An 18772-nucleotide genomic window follows, 5' to 3' on the forward strand; every position below is an offset into this window, starting at 1 on the left:
GTTGAAGATGAATTATTGGTATACTTGATGCATGATAAAAATGATGTGAAATAAAATTGTTTTGTATTTGTTTTTAAGTATGATAGTGGTATTATTTTAATTTTTTATATTAATATAATTTTTTTTAATCATTATTGTTTGACTTTTATGAAAAATGTCTTTTTTATATTTAATTTTTTACCTATATTATAAGTTGAAATTGTTTTTGAGGGTAAATTAGTTAATTATATTTGATAAAATAATTTTGAAAGTATTTTTTCTTATATTATTATTCAAATCTCATGACGTAGTTTAAGTAATAGATAAAATAATTTTTTTGGTTGGAATTTAACAATATAATTTTTAATTGAATTATGATTTTTTGTTATTTAAAATTTATTTTTAAATGCATAAATAAATTATGTGAGACATTATATCTTTACAAATTAAGCAACTTAAAATTATGATTTTTAAAATTTTGATATGGATTTTGAACACAATTGACAAAGAAAATGCTTGAAAAAAATGTCATTTCATATATTAGTTAAACTACATGTTTAAATATACAAGTTATAGTTTTGTGTGTCACTGCAATATAAATGCGATGTAGGGTAATTGACTTTCTCCCTCACACCCAAAAAATAAATACTAAAAATAATTTTTAAAATTCAATACAACATAGCCTAATTAACCATGAAATGACTTTTTTCTTTGTCAATTTTAACTAAAATTATTATTAAAAAGATATTTTTTAAAACTTAGTTTAACATATTTTTAGGAGTTGAATCTATTTTTATACTCAAAAATATATTTTAAATATAAAAAAAAAATTACAATCTAAATTTAAAATTGCATCCCCGTAAAAAAAATTCTCTATTATTTAAAGGGCAACAATAAATACTAAAATAATATAGAATTGTAAAATAAACTTGGGTTTCCTTTAGTAAGACTGCGCCAATAACTACTAAAGATAGTATAGAAAACACGTAGAATTGTAAAATGGACTTCGCTTCCCCTTTAGTTAGGAGAGAGAATGAATTTTGTAGCCCTTTACACGGATGTTTTGAGTTGTAAAGATATTGCTCCTATGCCTCTCCGGTCGCAGTAAGCTAAATTTGTAATTTTGTAATGTCATGTTGAAATGAAAGTGAAATATGAATAAAACCCTAACTTTGTGCGGAAGAAACAAGTGGTGGGAGTAAAGTGATTAAATACGTGTGCGGCATTAAGGTGTGGGAATCTCTGCTTTTCATGACTTTGGTTTGTAGTCGCCGCTACTGGCAACGCAACAACTGGGGCTGGGGCTGGGGCTGGGGCTGGCGCTGCGACGAAGAAGAAAAAGGTAAGCGAAGGAGACAAAGCATGAAAGTGCCCGGAAACAGACTCGCAAAGCAAAGCCTACTGTCACACAACTCCTACAAAAGTGGTGTCCCCTTTAACATTTTATTGCATCGCATCGCATCGTATATACATACTATATGCGTATTCGGTATGCTGTGCGGCTGGAATGAACAACGCATTCTTGTATAAATGTGATGCCCAAATCCCAACTCACTCACTGCATTCATGTATAAATGTGATGCTCAAATCCCAACTCACTCACTCACTGGGACCATCACTAACTTTCTGTTTCTATGTTCTTCCATCAATTCCGCCTATGCCCACCACGGAGGCGCCTGCTTCTGCACACCCACAGATTGAGCTTCACACACTCATCAATTGCTTCAATTCATGAGCTCCTCATTCAATTTATGACTACTCTCTGCATTTTGTAGCATTCTTTGTTTCAGCAGCTCACTCATGGCCAAAGATGAAATTCTCAAGGCAAAGGTACTGTTTTCATTTGTTGTGCACTTTAGATTTTGTAGTTAGAAAACTGGATTATTCATATATATATATATACGTGCAGACATGGGTTTTGAAAGTTCATATACACTGCGAAGGATGCAAGAAGAAGGTCAAAAAGGTTTTGCAGAGCGTTGAAGGTATGTATGTGATTCAAGGAATAAATATGTGTAATGAGTATTGAAGGCATACGATTCAATACTTGGGTAATGAGTGTTGGAGGTATGTAATTGGATATTTGGGTAATTGAAAGTTGGTTAATAATAATATCTAGTGCAGTGCAGGTGTTTACACCACCGTTGTGGACTCGGCGCAACAAAAGGTTACAGTCACTGGGAATGTGGACTCTGAGATTCTCATTAAGAAGCTACTCAAAAGCGGGAAGCACGCGGAGCTCTGGATGCCAGAGGCGCCGGGCCATGGCCAGGAAAAGGATAATCCAAAAAAAAGAGTCAATTTTGAGGAGAAGGCCGACCAGGGCAGCGAAATCAGAGCAACTGAGGAGAAGGGGAAAGAAGCACAGGTGGATCCAGGCAATAAGGGTGAAATAAGCGGCACCGGAGTGGTGGAATCGCCGAGCAATGGCTGTGGGAACGAGGGGAAAAGCGCCGATGGAGACAAGAAAGCGAGCGGAGGAGACGCGAAGCAGAAAGGCGGTGGTGGCGGAGAAGACGTGGAGCAGAAAGGAGGTGGTGGCGGTGGTAGCGGAGGAAACGCCAAACAGAAAGGAGGTGGTGGCGGTGGTGTCGGAGGAGGAGACGCGAAGCAGAAAGAATGTAGCAGCGGTGGTGGCGAAGGAGACGCGAAGCAGAAAGAAAGTAGCAGCGGTGGTGGCGAAGGAGACGCGAAGCAGAAAGAAAGTAGCAGCGGTGGTGGCGAAGGAGGTAAAGAAGTGGAAAAGGAATCTGGTGGTGCCACTTCTCCTCCTTCCAAAGCTGAGGGGAAAGTGAGTGGCAGCGACGATGTGGGTGGCAGTGACCGGGTGCTGAATACAAGTAGCACAGTAAGCGAGATGAGGATGCAGACGCACATGCAGCCACACACAACACAGTATTATGCAGGGAACAGCCATAACTATGATGAAAGTCCAATTGAGTACACCCACAGCTACGACAGAGCAACGCCAGGGTATGGCGACTACGGCTACGACAGTGCAACGCCAGGGTATGGCGGCAGTTACGACTACGACAGAGCACCGCCAGGGTATGGCGGCAGTTACGTCTACGACAGAGCAACGTCACGGTATGGGGACAGTTACGGCTACGACAGAGCACCGCCACAGCCAGGCGGTTACAACTACGACGGAGCAGCGCCCTACCATGGCGGCTACCGCTACGACGAAGCAGCGCCCTACCATGGCGGCTACGCCTACGATGGAGCAGCGCCATATCGGGGTGCTCCACTAAACCCAAACCACGCCCCGTATCCCTACCCCTATCCGTATGAAGAACCTGCCACCTCTGCAGGTTCAATTGCAGCTGACGTATTTAGCGATGAGAATCCCCACAGCTGCTCAATCATGTAATAATTACTTTTAATATTATGCACGAAATTTTATTTGTTTCTGTTTCAGTGGGAAGGTTTATATTATAAGTGGAATGTGTGGACTTGTGGGGCCTCTATGTCTTCAACTGAAATGATGAACTTTTGACATGCGAATGGATGGAGAATTGTGTGGTTGAAATGGTTTACACATTGTCATGGAAGTAGTTGTAATAGTGTTTCACATTTATTCTAATCTCAACAAGTAAGTGGTGCTGATTAGAGTTCCACTTGTGTTGCAATTTTTTATTTAATTTAAATGCTAGTGTTGCAATTCTTTATTCAATTTAAATGCTAGTGTTCCACTTGTGTTGCAATTCTTTTATTCAGTAGTGGCCTGCCTTTCAGATTCAATGATAGATATACAAACTCATATGAGATGAGATTTGGGTGCCGACAAGTCACATGGTCGGTCGGTCACTCACTAGGCCTAGTGTTGCATTTTACTTTCCATAAAATGCAAAAAAAAGTGAATCATTTATGACCAATCCAATCAACCACTTGTTGGCTGCCTGCTGTTTCATCACTATCACAATGGAATATGATTACGATCACATTTCGTCAATATCAAATTATTAATAATGCTTTTTTGAGGGGACATAACCGCCTTAATTGATTAATTATCAAAAGCCCATATTCATGGAATTATTTATTTGTCAAATGGTGGGTCCTCAACTTCATGGATTGGTGTCACCTTATTACAACAATCTCTTGTTTGTTTAGTGAGTGGTCCTCTTCATCATCTCGAATTTATAAATTTATTCCCTAATTAATTTATAGATATATATATATTTTCAGGAGATTGCCGTTATTTTTTAGATGAAAAAAGTAAGATTGTATTATATAAGTTATATAAAGAGTGAAATTATTACATTTGTATATAATTCTGAAAAAGATCCAAATAGGTTTATCTCGAGCTGCATGAGCGAGGAGCATAAATCCAAAAAATGTAAGACAGACTTGCCAGAAAAAGCTATAGCTCATAAACTGTCATCCAGCCACCAGCTTTATGATGACCATAGCATTGGCATAGGAGGCATCGTTTCATATATAGGAAATCTTACATAGAAAAGTTTACAAGATGCATGAGTCTTTAAAAAAAATCATAGGGAAAACTTTTGGCAAAACGATAAGACACACAGGCATAATTGAGGATCTACAATAAAAGAATTAGAAAACTGGAAGAGAAAGTTCTTGGATAGTGAAAATTTTCTCTTCAGAAGATACCTGCAAAAACCAAAAGCCTGGAGCCGAAAGAAGACCCTTCTTTGACAATAAGTCTGCCTACTGGTTTTGAGCCCTGTTGATGTGGTGAATTGAACTCCCTTCCATTCTTCCCCAAAAAAACCTGATCCTGTCCAACCATCCAACTAGGTGAGGCTTGAAAATATTATTTTTCCTTGCAACATAGTCCACCATTACTTTTGAATCTCCAAGAATTGAGACAGACTGAATGTTTAGAAAGGAACAAAAGTATAAGAGGCCAACAAGAGCCATCGCTTCAGCTTTGCTGTTGGAGCCCTTCCCGCCATTCCAATGGATGTGAAATTTGTTATTTTGATTTATAATAATATAAACCCCACAGCCACAGGATCCCTTCTGTTCAGCTCCATCAAAAAACACCCTTGGGAGAGAAGTGAGCGCCTGTGAATGGGCTATACAGGCCTCCTTTTTTTGCTTGAGCATCTTTTGCGGGAGATTGTCATAGAGGGATACAATATTGGAAGAGATTTCCAAAAAAGGAGATTTTCTGTCATTGAAAATAGAATTGTTTATCCACTTCCAAATGCTCCAGAGGGTGATAATAAATAGTGGTCGCCATATATCTTTTTTCTCACTCCACCAGAGAAACGCTTCAATAATTGAAAGCGTGAGGCATATGCTGAATTCCATAACATTTCTCCAAAGATTTCCATAATTGCTGAGATTTTTGGCAATTTAAAAATAAATGACAGTTGTTTTCCTCCGCTGACCTACATATAGGGCAAAAACCAGGACCTTGCCATCCCCGCTTCATCAAGTTTTCCCAAGATAGATTTTTATTGTGGAAAGTCAACCAGGAAAAGTAAATCATTTTAGAAGGACATCCAGCTTTCCAAAATATGCAAGGAAAAATAGGACTATGTGGGGCACCCTTCATACCAATTAAATTCTGATAAACGTCTTTAACACAAACAAGATTCATCCCTTTTGAATTTTTCTAGATGAGACAATCAGACCCCGATGAGCGAAAAATACTGCAATTTCTTAGGCACGTCCTTAAGAGTTCCCATTGTTGAGCGATAGCAACCAGCATTTCCAGACTTTCTACGTCTTTCCACAGAGGGATCGAACCTTGCCAACCAGAGATCAAACTGTCCCAATAGAAAAAACCTTTTCTATGAAAAAAGTTTAACAAAGTTTCGAGCACATTGATTTCCTCGGAACCACTCAGAAACTGGTCTATTCCAATAAGGATCTTATTTCCTGCTTGAAAGCGCCAAATTAAGTTCTTCAAGAAATATCTTTCTACCTTACGAAGGCTTAACCAAATTGAGGAGCCATAATTGGGGCCGATCCTTCCCTCCCTGAACCAGAAAGAAAAATCCTTCTTGCCCAAGTATTTCTTTTGGATTGTGGCGCTCCATGAACCCTCTCCATAAATCCCTCTCCACAATGACTTACATAATAGAGCCTTTCTGAAAGACCGTAATTCCAGCAGACCCCATCCTCCCATGCTCTTCGGCAAAGAGATATTAGATAATTTTGAGAGATGGAATTTCCTTTTTCCTGCTTGGCCTCCCCATATAAAATTCGCAGATAGCATATTCATTTTTTGGATAATGCTCGCAGGAAGAAAAAATAGATGGACCCAGTATACTGCCAATTGATTTAACACTGATTTCGCCAAGATCACCCTTCCTGCCAGAGAAAGACACATGTATTCCAAAACTAAAATCTTCTTGTAGTATCTATCTAGAGTCCATTGCTAATCCGTCTTTGAATATCCATTTGCTTTAATCTGGAAACCCAAATATTTAATTCCAACTCTGATGGATTGCATCTCAACTCCGAAAAGAGTTGATAACCAATCAACTGCTTCCTGACTGATATCATTGTGGTAAATTATTGACTTCTCCCTGTTTATTTGCAATCCTATAGCCTTTTGAAAATTTTTAAGGATATCATAAAAACACAACCAGGTGAGCCTACATAACATTCCGAACAAAATAATATCATCCGCAAATAGATTATGTGAGAATGAAGAATTCCTGCAGATTTTTAGTGAACGACCCCTGTTTTCCTTGACAGCGTTGTTGATATGGAGGCTAAGCGAATTCAAAGCCAAGATGAATAAGAGGGGCGATAGAGGACAGCCTTGGTGAAGACCCCTGGCCGCAAGGAAATAAAAAGATTGAATCCCGTTGATAATGATCGCATAGTTCACCTTTTCGACACAAGCCATGATCCAGTTAATCATGTTGGCTCTTCAACCAATCTTTGCCAGTAAACACCTAGTGAAGCCCCAGTCAAGGAAATGATATGCCTTGTGAAGATCAATCTTGAAAATGACATCATCCCTTTTTTTTGAATGTATGGCAAATAGGCCTTCTTGAGTATTAGAAACCGCGTCTAGAATATTTCTTCCCTTTAAAAATCCATGCTGATCCTTTGTTAAGAAATTTGAAAGAGTTTCTTTGATTCTTTCTGCAATGATTTTTGAGATGATTTTGAAAGAGATGTTACAAATTGAAATCGGTCTAAAATCCAGGAAAGATTCTGCTTCTCCCTTTTTTGGAATGAGCGCTATATGAGTGGAGGAAGTTTTCTGATTGATATTGCCAGACATCCTGGATCCTTCCACCATCCTTAATAGATCACCTTTGATAAGATCGAAAAAGTGTATTAAGAATTCTATCGTCTAGCCGTCTGGACCTGGGCATTTGTCCCTTTTAAAAGATTTCATTGTTGATAAAAGTTTCTCCTTAGTTACTGGCTGGAAAATTTGATCATTTAATTACTCATTGAACATCTGAGGGAACAATTCTATGCCCCACAAAATATCCTGAATCCTACAGACTTCAGATCTCTTGTACTGATTTTCAAAGAATCTCACGGCCTCGTTTGAGATATCCTGTTGAGAGCATAAGAAACCTCCTCTTCCATCACTTATTTTCCAAATAGAATTCTTTTCCCGTCTGGAGCTCGCGTATTTATGAAAAAAATTTGTATTCTTGTCCCCCTCCTTAAGTCAGATCGCCCTACTCTTCAATCTCCAAAAAATTTCCTCCTGTTCTAAAATTTTAAGTTTTTTCTTTTGAAGCTCCTTTATCCGGCATCTCATCTTGAAAGATAGAAGATGGGAAGCTATGGATCTCGATGCGCTATCTAACTCTATTTGAACTTCTCGGAGAGCCTTTCTGTTCATTTGCCTTTTATTGAATTGCCACTCCTTAACCACCTTTCGGATGGAATCCATTTTATCCCTGAAGATCATTAAAGATGGAAAAGTTTTTTAGACGATAACTCATTCTAGGATTTTATTATCATATCATTAAACTCTGGATCCTCTAGACATGATCTGTTGAATTTGAATGAGTAGCCTTTCCTAAAACCCTTTTCTCTCCAGCCTAGCAGAATGGTCTGTGATCAGATATGAACACATTCTCAATCAATGAGAATAGCATGCCCATCTCATCAATTAAACTAACATGAATAATAAATCTATCGAGCCTCTTAGCTATATAAGCCTTTTCGACTCTTCCATTTTCCCACGTCGAAAGCACTTTAGGAGGGAGGATATCAACCAAATTCCTGCTTAAGAGTTCATTTTTCACTGTGCCAGCAAAGGGATCATTTTTCTTGCTGATGCCCCATATTTCATATTTAATTAAACATGAAATAGCACGCAATTTATTCCCTAATTAATATATATATATATATTCAGGCGATTGCCGTTATTTAATTAAGCATGAAATAGCATGCGAGGAAGAAAAATCGGTTTGATGCCAAAATATACGTCCTTTTATTTTTTGCGGAAAATTAGAGCTGATGGTTTAAATATAAAGAGAATTTCTGAAATTTTATTTTTAACTGCTCCACATGGGGTCCCTTATGAATAGATTACAGGAAACGGCCAATATAGTGGGCTATTAAGCTAAGGGAATATATTATAGGAGTAAGCCAATATTGTTGGCTATTAAGAAACCTCGAATTTGCAAGGATGGAAATTGTGTATTCAATATTTTATATATAATAAAAATTGATAAATTCGTAGTAAGTTTAATATGTTACGGCTGTTTTATAAATTAAAATATTGATAAACATATTCATATCAAAACACTTACTTTATGAAATTTTAAAAAATTATTATTATTATTATTATTATACTTACTTTATAATATATTTAATATTATGAAATTTTAAAAAATTATTATTATTATTATTATTATTATTATTAATTGTAAAAATATTTAATATGTAAATTAAATATATATATTTGAAAAAATATGGAACAAAGATTTTTATTCATAGAGATTTAAGATATGGAACAAGATGTAAATATACTTTGTTACAATACCATGTACTAAGGAGGGTCTCTCCAAAGCAGAGTGGTAGGGTAAACATAAACATTTTGAGTTAGTAAAAAATAAAATAAAATAAAAGAGATCTCTGAATAATTAAAGTTAAAAAAATAATAATAATAATTATCATTTTAATTCTAAAATTATAAAGTTATATTAAACTATAAAATTATCATGGTTTACAAGTCCATGGTATTTGTTATCGTGAAGCCTATTTAAAGGGCTTGAGGAAATCCATTTTGGAATGCATGAGTACTAGCTTAGATCCATCTTAACTCTTGACTTGATCCCTCTCAGATCTTGGTAGATCTGGATTTAATATGCCTATGCTAGTGAATACCACACGCCCAAAAAACTATAACTCATTTCATATGACACTTGTTTATATGGCATTTTTTTTAATTGATCAATTTAATTAAAGTAGAAAAAATGGCATAAGTACTTTGGGGATAAATCTCAACCTTTGAATTGTGTGTACTACTAAGCATATTCTAAAATATTCCATGGATGTTAAATCCCTACCATCCACCTCCTAATTATTGATAATTAAATTAAAATTATTGAAGCCTAATTCGAAAATAAACATGTATATCAACATAATAATTGGAAACAAGTGAACATGATTTAGGAAAGTTGTAGGGCACTTGAGCTTCATAGAGTGAAACTTGAGGAGGGTATACTTGGCTCGGATCTTGAGCTATGGAGGAAAGTTGGTATTCATTATGGCAGGAAATGGTGATAGGCAAACACATTATGCCGAGAGGTGGCCAATTGAGGAATAGTTTGTAAGGCTTGAATGCGGCCACATGCATATAAACAAATGATCATGGAAAGCAGAGAAATGGTCTAGAATTGTTGTTTTAATAAAGTTGATCCATGAAACTGCTGAGACACAAGGGTCTATATTTTCTCCTTGGCAGAAACCTCTTTAGGTAGATCACTCCAATCTCTAACCAACTTGCAACATCTTCAATAATTGCAAATTCAATCTTTTCATTATCCTAATTTGAAACTTTGTTTCATTTTTATAAATTCTCGTCAATGCTTTGAATATCGTCTATGATTTTGTGGATTTTTGCTTGTTTATCCCCTCCTTGGGTTGATTACCCTGACAGGTCTATTTTTTCTCTGAGTTAATCTCTCGCCTCTCCCTTAGTCTCTCTTCCCATCTCCTTTATTTACCTTACTTTCTTTTCCTCAAAGAGTCTCTCCAATCCTTTTTCTCTGCTTTGGGTATGCTCTCTCTATTAACTTCCTTCATCCACACACCTTGGTTTCGCCCTCCCATACTCCCCCCATGTTCATTCAACTCACTTGAAGTTAGATTTTCTTCACCCTGCTCTTTAGAACAGTCTCACTACGTACTTCCATCCCTCTATTTCATTCCCTTCACCATGGTCAAACACCAAACATTAATGCTTCAATGCAACGGGTGATAGGGACAACTTGGTCTCATCCTTCCTTCTGAACTTAATCCATCATCGGTTCACCGCACACCGGCCCTGCATTTAAGAGAGGATCAACCTTGCATTTGTGATCTTGTTGGAAGACTTTGTGAAGAGGATCTTAGCACTTGTGGAAGCCATCTTGTGGTATTGATGTCTTATTGAAGGATCTCTCTATGGAAAGGAAGATATTTCTTTTGTAGAACTTGGGACCATCATTCAGAGGGTTCTGTTAATAATCTCCAAACCAGGTTTGCCCCTAAAGCTAATTGCATGCAAACAGGGTCCTTCAGACCCAGACCCAGACCCCCTTCCTTTCAAGGAGGATGCTTCCCCATCAATTTGTATAAGTAACAATTCAAATTCTCCTTTAGGGGCATGATTTTCTTAGTCTTCTTGTGAAAAAAACTTGTCATTTAGTAGCTCTACTTTCATTTCTAGCAGGGATGTACTTGGATTAACTCTAATAATGAAGTTTGGTGCCATTATTAGCTTCAAAATCTTCGTTTCCTTCATAGAACTCTGAGTATCCTTGGGCTTGGCCATCCCTGGAGCCTCAAAGTTCTGCTGTACAATTTATTTATATTCTTTGCACTTCTTATTCACTTGCATTTCTTCTTCTTACATTTCCTATTTCTACACTTAATATTCATCTTTCATTTGTTGTAGGTTAGATTGGTTAATTGTTGAAATAAGTGGTGTTGAAGGTCATTTATACAATTAAAAATATGATGTATCTTTAGATCAACTTTGCAAAGTCATATTCATCATCAAGCTACTTGGATTGGTTTACTAATTCACAATTTTAGAATTTCTGGAAGTATCTTGTAGTGAAATTGTCATAATGTTTTGCTAAATTTTAGCATTTGTTAATGAGCTTATTTCGAGTTGATTCCAATTGGATTTAAGCTTAAAAACATCCAAATTAACAAAAAAATTACCCTACATAATTTTCACTTGATTAGCTTAGGCATTTGGGTACTTAGATCAACTCACTAGTTCATTGTTCTAAAATTTCTAGTTTTTAATAGTGATTTCTGCTGAATTTTAGCACATTTAAGGAATCTCTTTTGAGTTGGTTCCACTTCGATTGAGTCCTAAAAACATCATAATTAGTAAAAAGAACTACCCCATAGAATTTTCAATTGGTCAAATTAGGAATTTGGTAGGTTAACTAGCTCACTATTTCTAGAATTTTTTATTTTTAGAGTAATAATTTTCTGTTAATTTTTAGGACTTGTTAGCAAGGGTATTTTTGAGTGATTCTATTTGGATTGAAGTCCTAGGACATCCTAGTTAATAATTTTTTTTACCCCATCTCATTTTCATTTGATTTGTTTGGGAATTTAGCAAGTTAACTCGAGAAACAACAATCATGTAGCAAGCTTGTAGCAATTTGTTTTTTAGATCTTCCTTGCCCATATTCACTCAAAATTCATGGTAGAAGTAGATTTATAGCCATTGAATGATTTGAGATTAATTTGGTTGAACTTAGACTTGGTTAGGTTTCTATTTAGCTCTTACAATGTTTGCCTCTTGAACGTTGATTTTTGCAACTAGTCTAAATTCTCTTTCTAGCAAAAGTAGAATATGTTTGCTTATTGATATTTACCTTTTGCAACTTAGGATTGGCGGCTTACCTAGATCTTTGATCATTTGAAGTTGTTTCATTTCCTCCTTTGAATTACATCAAAGGAAGTCATACTAGGAAGAGGAAGGTGTATGTTGCACATACAGTGTCGGCCCTGTTAGTCCTTAAAATTTCCTAGGCTGAAAAGGAAATCGAGAAGGGTAATCTCAAACCACTTTAGCTCAGTAGCTAGCCCTACTGAGCATGAGAGGGATCTCTCTAAGTCTCTTATGAGTGATATGACTTTAAAGAAAACAAATTTTAGGCTAGATATGTGTATTTGTTTGTTTTTTGGTGAAAATTTGAATTTTATGGTTTGTTGAACTTAAGGTTTGGAGCCACAAATAGGTCTAGGTTGTAGCAGTGCAGGAGAAAATATGAGAAGGAGCTAGATATTAGAAGCCATGGTGTATTTTGAATATTTTCAGTGTATTATAGATGAGAAAGTGTAGAAGAAACTAATGAGCATAAGTAAACATGATTTCATTAGCTTAGGAAGACATAAACATAATTATGAAAACAAGATAACAGAGCTTGAAAAACAAGAATTCTGTATATAAGGCATCCATAGAAAGGAGATATAATGTATATAAAGATGTTTAGACCATTAGAAAACAAATAAAATGAAGTAAAATCACCATGAAATCATTAGGCTAGAGTTCCTTGAAAATAGCTGCAACCTGTCTCTGTATTAGCTGAAAAGATGATTACATGCAAGCTTCCTTCACAAAAAGTTCAACCCTATTCTCCTGAAGAGAAATGATACATATAGACTCTCTTAGAACACTTTCCCACCTTTAGGAGTCGAATTCCTTGGTTGAGGAACTGACTCCAATATTCTCTAAACCAACAGGTGAGAGTGAGAAGGTGGAACTCAAACACTTCATGTAGAGATTTTTTAGGAGTTTGCTTCTTTTATGAGGCCTAATAAACATAAAAAACAACCTATGATGTAAATTTATTCATGCCTACATCACCTAGCCTCTAAAATAGTGCCATTACATAGATAATCTTGACTTTGACTAAGTCAAACTAGAAACTAGAAATTTTACACAGTGAACTTTACAAGTTAAAACACAAAAAAGCTCAGAAGCGCAGCGCCGACTTTGAGCTGATTTTTAGGTGCCTTCAAGGGTTAAAATTCCAAACTTAGAGAACGGTCAACTAGAAATTTAAGTCTAGTTTCCATAACAGTTTGAATTTGTGAATTTGGACCATGGGAAGACCTTCCAAAATCCATTCTCCCAAGGTTGCTCCAGAAGTGCAGTGCCTGTCAAAAAATGGTCCAGAATGCTAGTTTTTTGCCACTTTTTTTTCATTTTTCTCCAAACCTGAGCCACCTATACAAAATATGAGCAAATTTAGTTTTATAGGATGGCAAGAGCTTTCCTCAAATGTAGACCTTTCCTCAAAGCTTGAGGAAAAAGTGCAGCGCCTTTTGGAGCAATTGATTTTCTGAATTTAGACAAAAAATTCTCAAAAAATTTAAAATGCTCAGAATTTTCTCAAAATTGAATGGAAGGTGTAAAAATATGTTTTTTAAAGCTTCATGGATGCTTCAGTAAGAATCTCCAAGTTTCCCTCATCCTTTTCGTCTTTTTTGGCTTCCTTGAGCTTATTTTCACGCTACTTTACCTTGACATTAGCGATCATGTTTTCAGCTTGGTAGTGGCACCATATGTCTGAGCAACTGATTATCCCTCTTTTGCTTCTCAAGGAGATTTTCCAAGTGTTCATTTACCCTATTGAGCCAATATTCCTTGTCTTGATAAACCTCAAGGGCAATCCTATCCTCTAGGTCAAGGTCTTCATTCAACAGAATGTGCTCTTGCTCTTCTTGCAATGCCTTCTTTAGGCCCCTTGTTCTTGGCCTTTTCCTCTTTCCTTTCACTTTTGGTCCTTCAAGCTCGCTTGATTCTATGATCTCCTTTCCTTTGCCAATCTGCTGTAATAACTTGGCTTGTTCCTTTTCCATGATCAATTCCTTTGCTTTGAGCTGACTATTCTCCTGTTCAAGGAATGATATGACATATTTTTCTCTTTCCATATTGATTGTTAGCTCCTTGATTTGATAGTCCTTCTCTTTGATTGTCTATCGCATGCTTGAAGTCTGATCCTCATCCTCTGAATCAACCAACTCAAACTCATGCTCAACTATGTCTTTCTTTTTTGTTGTCGGTCCCTGCTTTGCCGATGAAGAAGGCTTGGCCCCTTTCTCTCCATGAGAAGAAAACACAACCCTTTGTCCTCTCTTATATACTTTAGTCACCTCAGGCTTAGGTAGCTGAGTTTTCTCCACTGATTTGCTAGAGGACCCCACCTCTATTTGCTGTTTTGGCACACTAGGAGATTAAGCTGCTACATTGGCTTCATGCCATTTTAGGGTTGTTTCCAAAAAGGCTTCCCAAGCCATACCTTTCTCTGCAAGTTAGTGAAGGACAATAGTTTTTATTAGACTGTGATGAAACAAGCTTGGGGAGTTCTCTTTGTCCTTCAATTGTATTTTTTACAACATTTTGGAAATGCTCTTGGATAGGTATTTACACATGTTGAGTGGCTTTTGAGAGGTGAAATGTATCATGAGGCGAATATGGTAAGCATACAACCTGGAGAATCTCCCTTAACATGTAAAGAACCTCATGACACTCTTCATTAAAGGGGCATATTTCTCCAATAAATATCTAAAAGGCATAAGGTGAGCATCTATTTCTCTGTATGGCGTCTTTAAGAAAGGCTTGTAGTGTTGAAGATCTAGGCTCATTCCTTTGAACCAATATTCGCCATTTTCTGGTAACCCTGTTGCAATTGAGATGGAGGCCATTGAAAATCTGAACTCAACACCATTGATGACAACAATTTCACCTTTCAACTGAGTTGCCACCCAATCTGTTAATTTTTCATGAAACCCCACCAAACAATGACTAAATTTTGTTGTGTAAACCTAGTGACATAAAAAAATTGATTTTTATAGTCTCGACAAGCATAGTAAAAGCACATTTGATCCAGGTGACAGTCTAACAAGACTGACACTAACATTGGCTCTAACTGGGGATGGCAGCTCCTTGGAGGTGTCAAGAACACCATAGACCAAGTAGCCTTATCCATTAGGCAATGGAGTCAACATCAAAAACAAAGTTTTGACTTAAAACTGACTGACCTTCTGACATGACAAAAAATGAAAAATAAATACCAAAATAGTGGCTGACCTAAAAAGCCTTAGGGCCTTCACTTCGAGCTTCAAACTCCTATGACAACCATCTAAAATGCTGGAAATAAAATACACACCGGTATATACAATGATGATGAATTTTCAGGACCTTTTTCAGACATAGTAGTGCTTGAGAAGCCTACCATTGGTCACCCCTCCTGAATAATCTCTTCCATCCATTTCTTCCAACAAGAAAGCATTCTTTCCTCTAAAAGCAGAAACTCTATAAGGTCCCTTTCATAAGTTTTCAAACTTACCATGTTTTCCCTTTTCTTCATTTATAAAATCCCACCGAAGAACCACATCTCCTAGATTGAAATTATCTTCCTTGGTCTTGGAATCATAAATATTTTTAATCTTCTCCTGGAGTTTGGATGTGTTTTGAAGAACCTCTTCCCTTGTCTGCTGTAAATGAATCATCTGATTTATCCTCATTTGTATGTCATTAGTCTCACTATCCAATTCTTGTAGAATTCTCATGATTGGGACAACAAGAGATGAAGGAAACACTGTATCAACTCCATACACCAGCTGAAAAGTGGACATACGTATTGATTTTTTAGTGTTGAGCCTGTCTTCCCACAAGGAATTGTTGAGCTTTTTATGCCAGTTCTTCTTGTTCGCCTCTAGAACCTTCTTGATAATATTAACCAAGGATTTATTGGAAGATTCAACAAGACCATTCACTTGCGGATGATAAGCAGTAGAATGTCCTAGCACAATATGATATTTGGCACAAAAGTCCACCATTCTTTTTCACTTGAAAGCAACAACATTGTCAGTAATTATTTTCCGTAGGAAGCCAAATCTATACAAAATATTAGACTCAAGGAATTGAATGATGACAGAATCTGTAGCTTGCTTGGTTGGGATTGCTTCAATCCACTTTGTGAAGTAATCAATGGCTGTTAGTATCCATTTATGTTGTGTTGAAGATGAAGGATGGATTTCGCCAATGAAATCAAGACTCCACTGCTGGAAAGGAGTTGAAATTAAAATGGGTTGTAGTGGTAATGGCAAAAGCTTCCTCTTTCCTTGAAAAATCTGACATTCATGGCATCTCCTGACTGTTTTGTATGCATCAGAAAAGAGGGTAGGCCAATAGAAGCTAGCTCTTAAGATCTTATTTGTTGTAGTTTTCCAAAAGTGATGACCACCATAGTCTCCTTTATGGAAATTCTTAATGACATCTTTAGCTTCATTTTCTACCAAATAATTCAGCAACACACCACCAGGATCTTTCCAAAATAAAACACCACCTAGAATACAATATTTTGAAGCTTTTAATTTCAGTGATCTAGTTTTACCTTTGGGGACTTCTGGTGGGGTGTTCTAGTGCTTCAAGACATAGACAATGTCAAAATACTAAGGTGAGGACATGAACATATCTGACACCTGCAGGAAAGGATCGTCTTCTTCTTGTTCTTCAGAAAGTGAAACAATCAAATTGATGTCTAGTGCATGTAGATTTGATTCAACCATGAGTTTGGCTAAAACTTGTCCTTTGATGAGCTTTCTAGGCTTTTTCTCCAAGTCATACTCCAACATGGCTGCAATCCACTTTCCTCTTCCGCCTTCAGGATCTGTCTACACAATAATTTCTTTAACTGCTACCATAGGAACATAAGCAATGGTGTGAGAATGCAGAATATAAACTCGGAAATCCTTGAGGGCTTTCACCAATGCCAATGCCTTCTTTTCAATGATATTGTATCTTAGTGCTGCATCTCTTATAGTGTGACTAAAAAAAGCTATGGGTTGCTCATTTTTCTGATCTTTCTTCTACATTAGGATTGCTGCTAATGTATGCTTAGAGGCAAAAGAAAAGATGATGAAATCTGAAGTGTAATCTGGGCTAATCAAAATAGGAGCAGTAGATAATGCAAACTTTACTACATGAAATGATTTCTTAGCCTCTAAATACCACTTTACCTCACTGTCCTTCTTCAACGTGTTTTTCATTTCTTTCAAGTGCTCAGCTAGATTAGGAGTGAATCTTCTCAGAAAATTGATTTTCCCATTAAAAAACCGAATCTCTTTCTTGTTCCTTCGGAAGTCTAGTTGTTGAATGGCCTCCACTCTTGCAGGATCAATGTGGATACCATTTGTAGAGATGATGTGCCCTAGTAGCTTACCTTCTTCAATGGCGAAAAAACTCCTCTTTGGGTTAAGTGAGATGCCAAAAATTTTGAATTTCTGAAAAAAAATTCTTAAATGATGTAAATGATCTTCATTAGATTTTGAAAACACTGTAAGATCATCAAGATAGATAACAAAAAATACATCTTTTTCATTTGCAAAAGCTATGTCCATAGCCCACTGAAAAGTAGCTCTTACATTCTAAAACCCAAAAGGCATCTTGGCATACATGAATGTACCCCATGGTGTTGTGAAGGCTGTCTTGAGTTGATTGTCCTTGTATACCAGAATTTGGTTGTATCGAGAGTATCCATCTAGCAATGACATCCTAGAGGATCCAACCACCCTCTATAGTATGTGATCCATCTTAGGTAGGGGATAGTTGTCTTTCAAGGACACCTTGTTCAAATTTGTGAAATCAATACATAGACAAATTTCCTGGTCTTCTTTCTTACAGGCACTAGATTAGACATCCATTCAGAAAATTGAATTGGGACTATGATTCTATACTTATAAATCCTATTTACCTCTTTCTCGATCGATGGCAGCAACTTGGGATCGATCCTCCTCAATTTCTGGCGAAATGGCTTATGATTGGGCTTAATATGAATGGTGTGCTGAATGATACTTTTGTCATAAACTTTCAGATCTGAATAGTCCCAAGAAAATACATCAACGAATTCTTTCATTAAAGACATGTACTTACCTTTTGTTTCAGGAGATAAGGACTTTGATAATTTGACCATTTTAGGATTATCAGTTACATCCTCAACTCCTTTTTCTGTAGGAACCATGGTGGGCTTCTTGGCGACATCATCATAGTCAAATAACTCTTCCAAAGGCACCAAGCCTCTTGGAATGTTGTTGTCCTTGAGCTGTAATACTTCAATCTCAGCTGAGTGGATGTCCGGATCATTCAAATTGTATGCATCATCAATGTGAGAATTCTGAAATTCTCCTTCCAATTGTAGAAAACTGTCTATCTGTTTATCATCCCCAAACACTTGCCAAAATCTCATGTTATCTGGAATAGCTGGGCGATGTTTGACATGGATGGAGTACTTTTGATTAGGATGAATAGGGATCTTCACCATACTTGCTGCAGTGGCGAGTGAGTCAGCTATGACATTCTGAGTTCTAGGAATAAGAGACAAAGTGTATTCTGAAAAAGTCTTGAGGATGTCAAGTACATCATTACGATAAGCTCTCATTCTTGGGTTCTTGGCTTGGTATTTCCCTTTGAATTGATTGATTACTAATTCGGAGTCGCCATAAACATAAATCTTTTTTTCTCCCAACTTTTTCATAATTTTGAGGCCAGCAATCAATGCCTCATACTATGCCTCATTGTTTGAACACTCAAAAGCCAACTTGTAAGAACTCATTCTCACATTTTGAGGGATTTTATTTGACTGATGTA

The 18772-nt window shown here is 36.7% G+C and overlaps 1 protein-coding gene across 3 annotated transcripts; it reads left to right on the forward strand.

Moving 5' to 3' along the window:
• The first annotated feature begins 1228 nt into the window (after nt 1-1228).
• Nucleotides 1229-3396, forward strand: LOC149142178 (uncharacterized). 3 transcript variants are annotated; one of them, XM_089448711.1, is made up of 4 exons: nt 1229-1321; nt 1755-1809; nt 1889-1964; nt 2109-3396. In XM_089448711.1, the coding sequence occupies exons 2-4, from the start codon at nt 1780-1782 to the stop codon at nt 3347-3349; spliced, it is 1347 nt and encodes a 448-aa protein (XP_089304837.1). In that variant the 5' UTR covers nt 1229-1321; nt 1755-1779; the 3' UTR covers nt 3350-3396. The 3 variants fall into 3 exon arrangements, with proteins under 3 accessions (XP_089304837.1, XP_089304836.1, XP_089304838.1); XM_089448710.1 differs by lacking the exon at nt 1229-1321 and having other exon boundaries at nt 1522-1809; XM_089448712.1 differs by lacking the exons at nt 1229-1321; nt 1755-1809 and having other exon boundaries at nt 2104-3396.
• The last annotated feature ends 15376 nt before the right edge of the window (nt 3397-18772 follow it).

Source organism: Pinus tabuliformis, chromosome X (assembly GCF_031772625.1).
Source record: "Pinus tabuliformis cultivar Carrire ecotype Pingquan chromosome X, CPIR1, whole genome shotgun sequence".
Taxonomy (NCBI): domain Eukaryota; kingdom Viridiplantae; phylum Streptophyta; class Pinopsida; order Pinales; family Pinaceae; genus Pinus; species Pinus tabuliformis.

Excerpts from the sequence above, each read along its gene's own strand:
- LOC149142178 (XM_089448711.1), top strand. The coding sequence starts at position 1,780 with ATGGCCAAAGATGAAATTCTCAAGGCAAAG. Across the intron at positions 1,810-1,888 it reads ATGAAATTCTCAAGGCAAAG|ACATGGGTTTTGAAAGTTCA; the intron begins GTACTGTTTTCA and ends ATATACGTGCAG. Across the intron at positions 1,965-2,108 it reads GGTTTTGCAGAGCGTTGAAG|GTGTTTACACCACCGTTGTG; the intron begins GTATGTATGTGA and ends AGTGCAGTGCAG.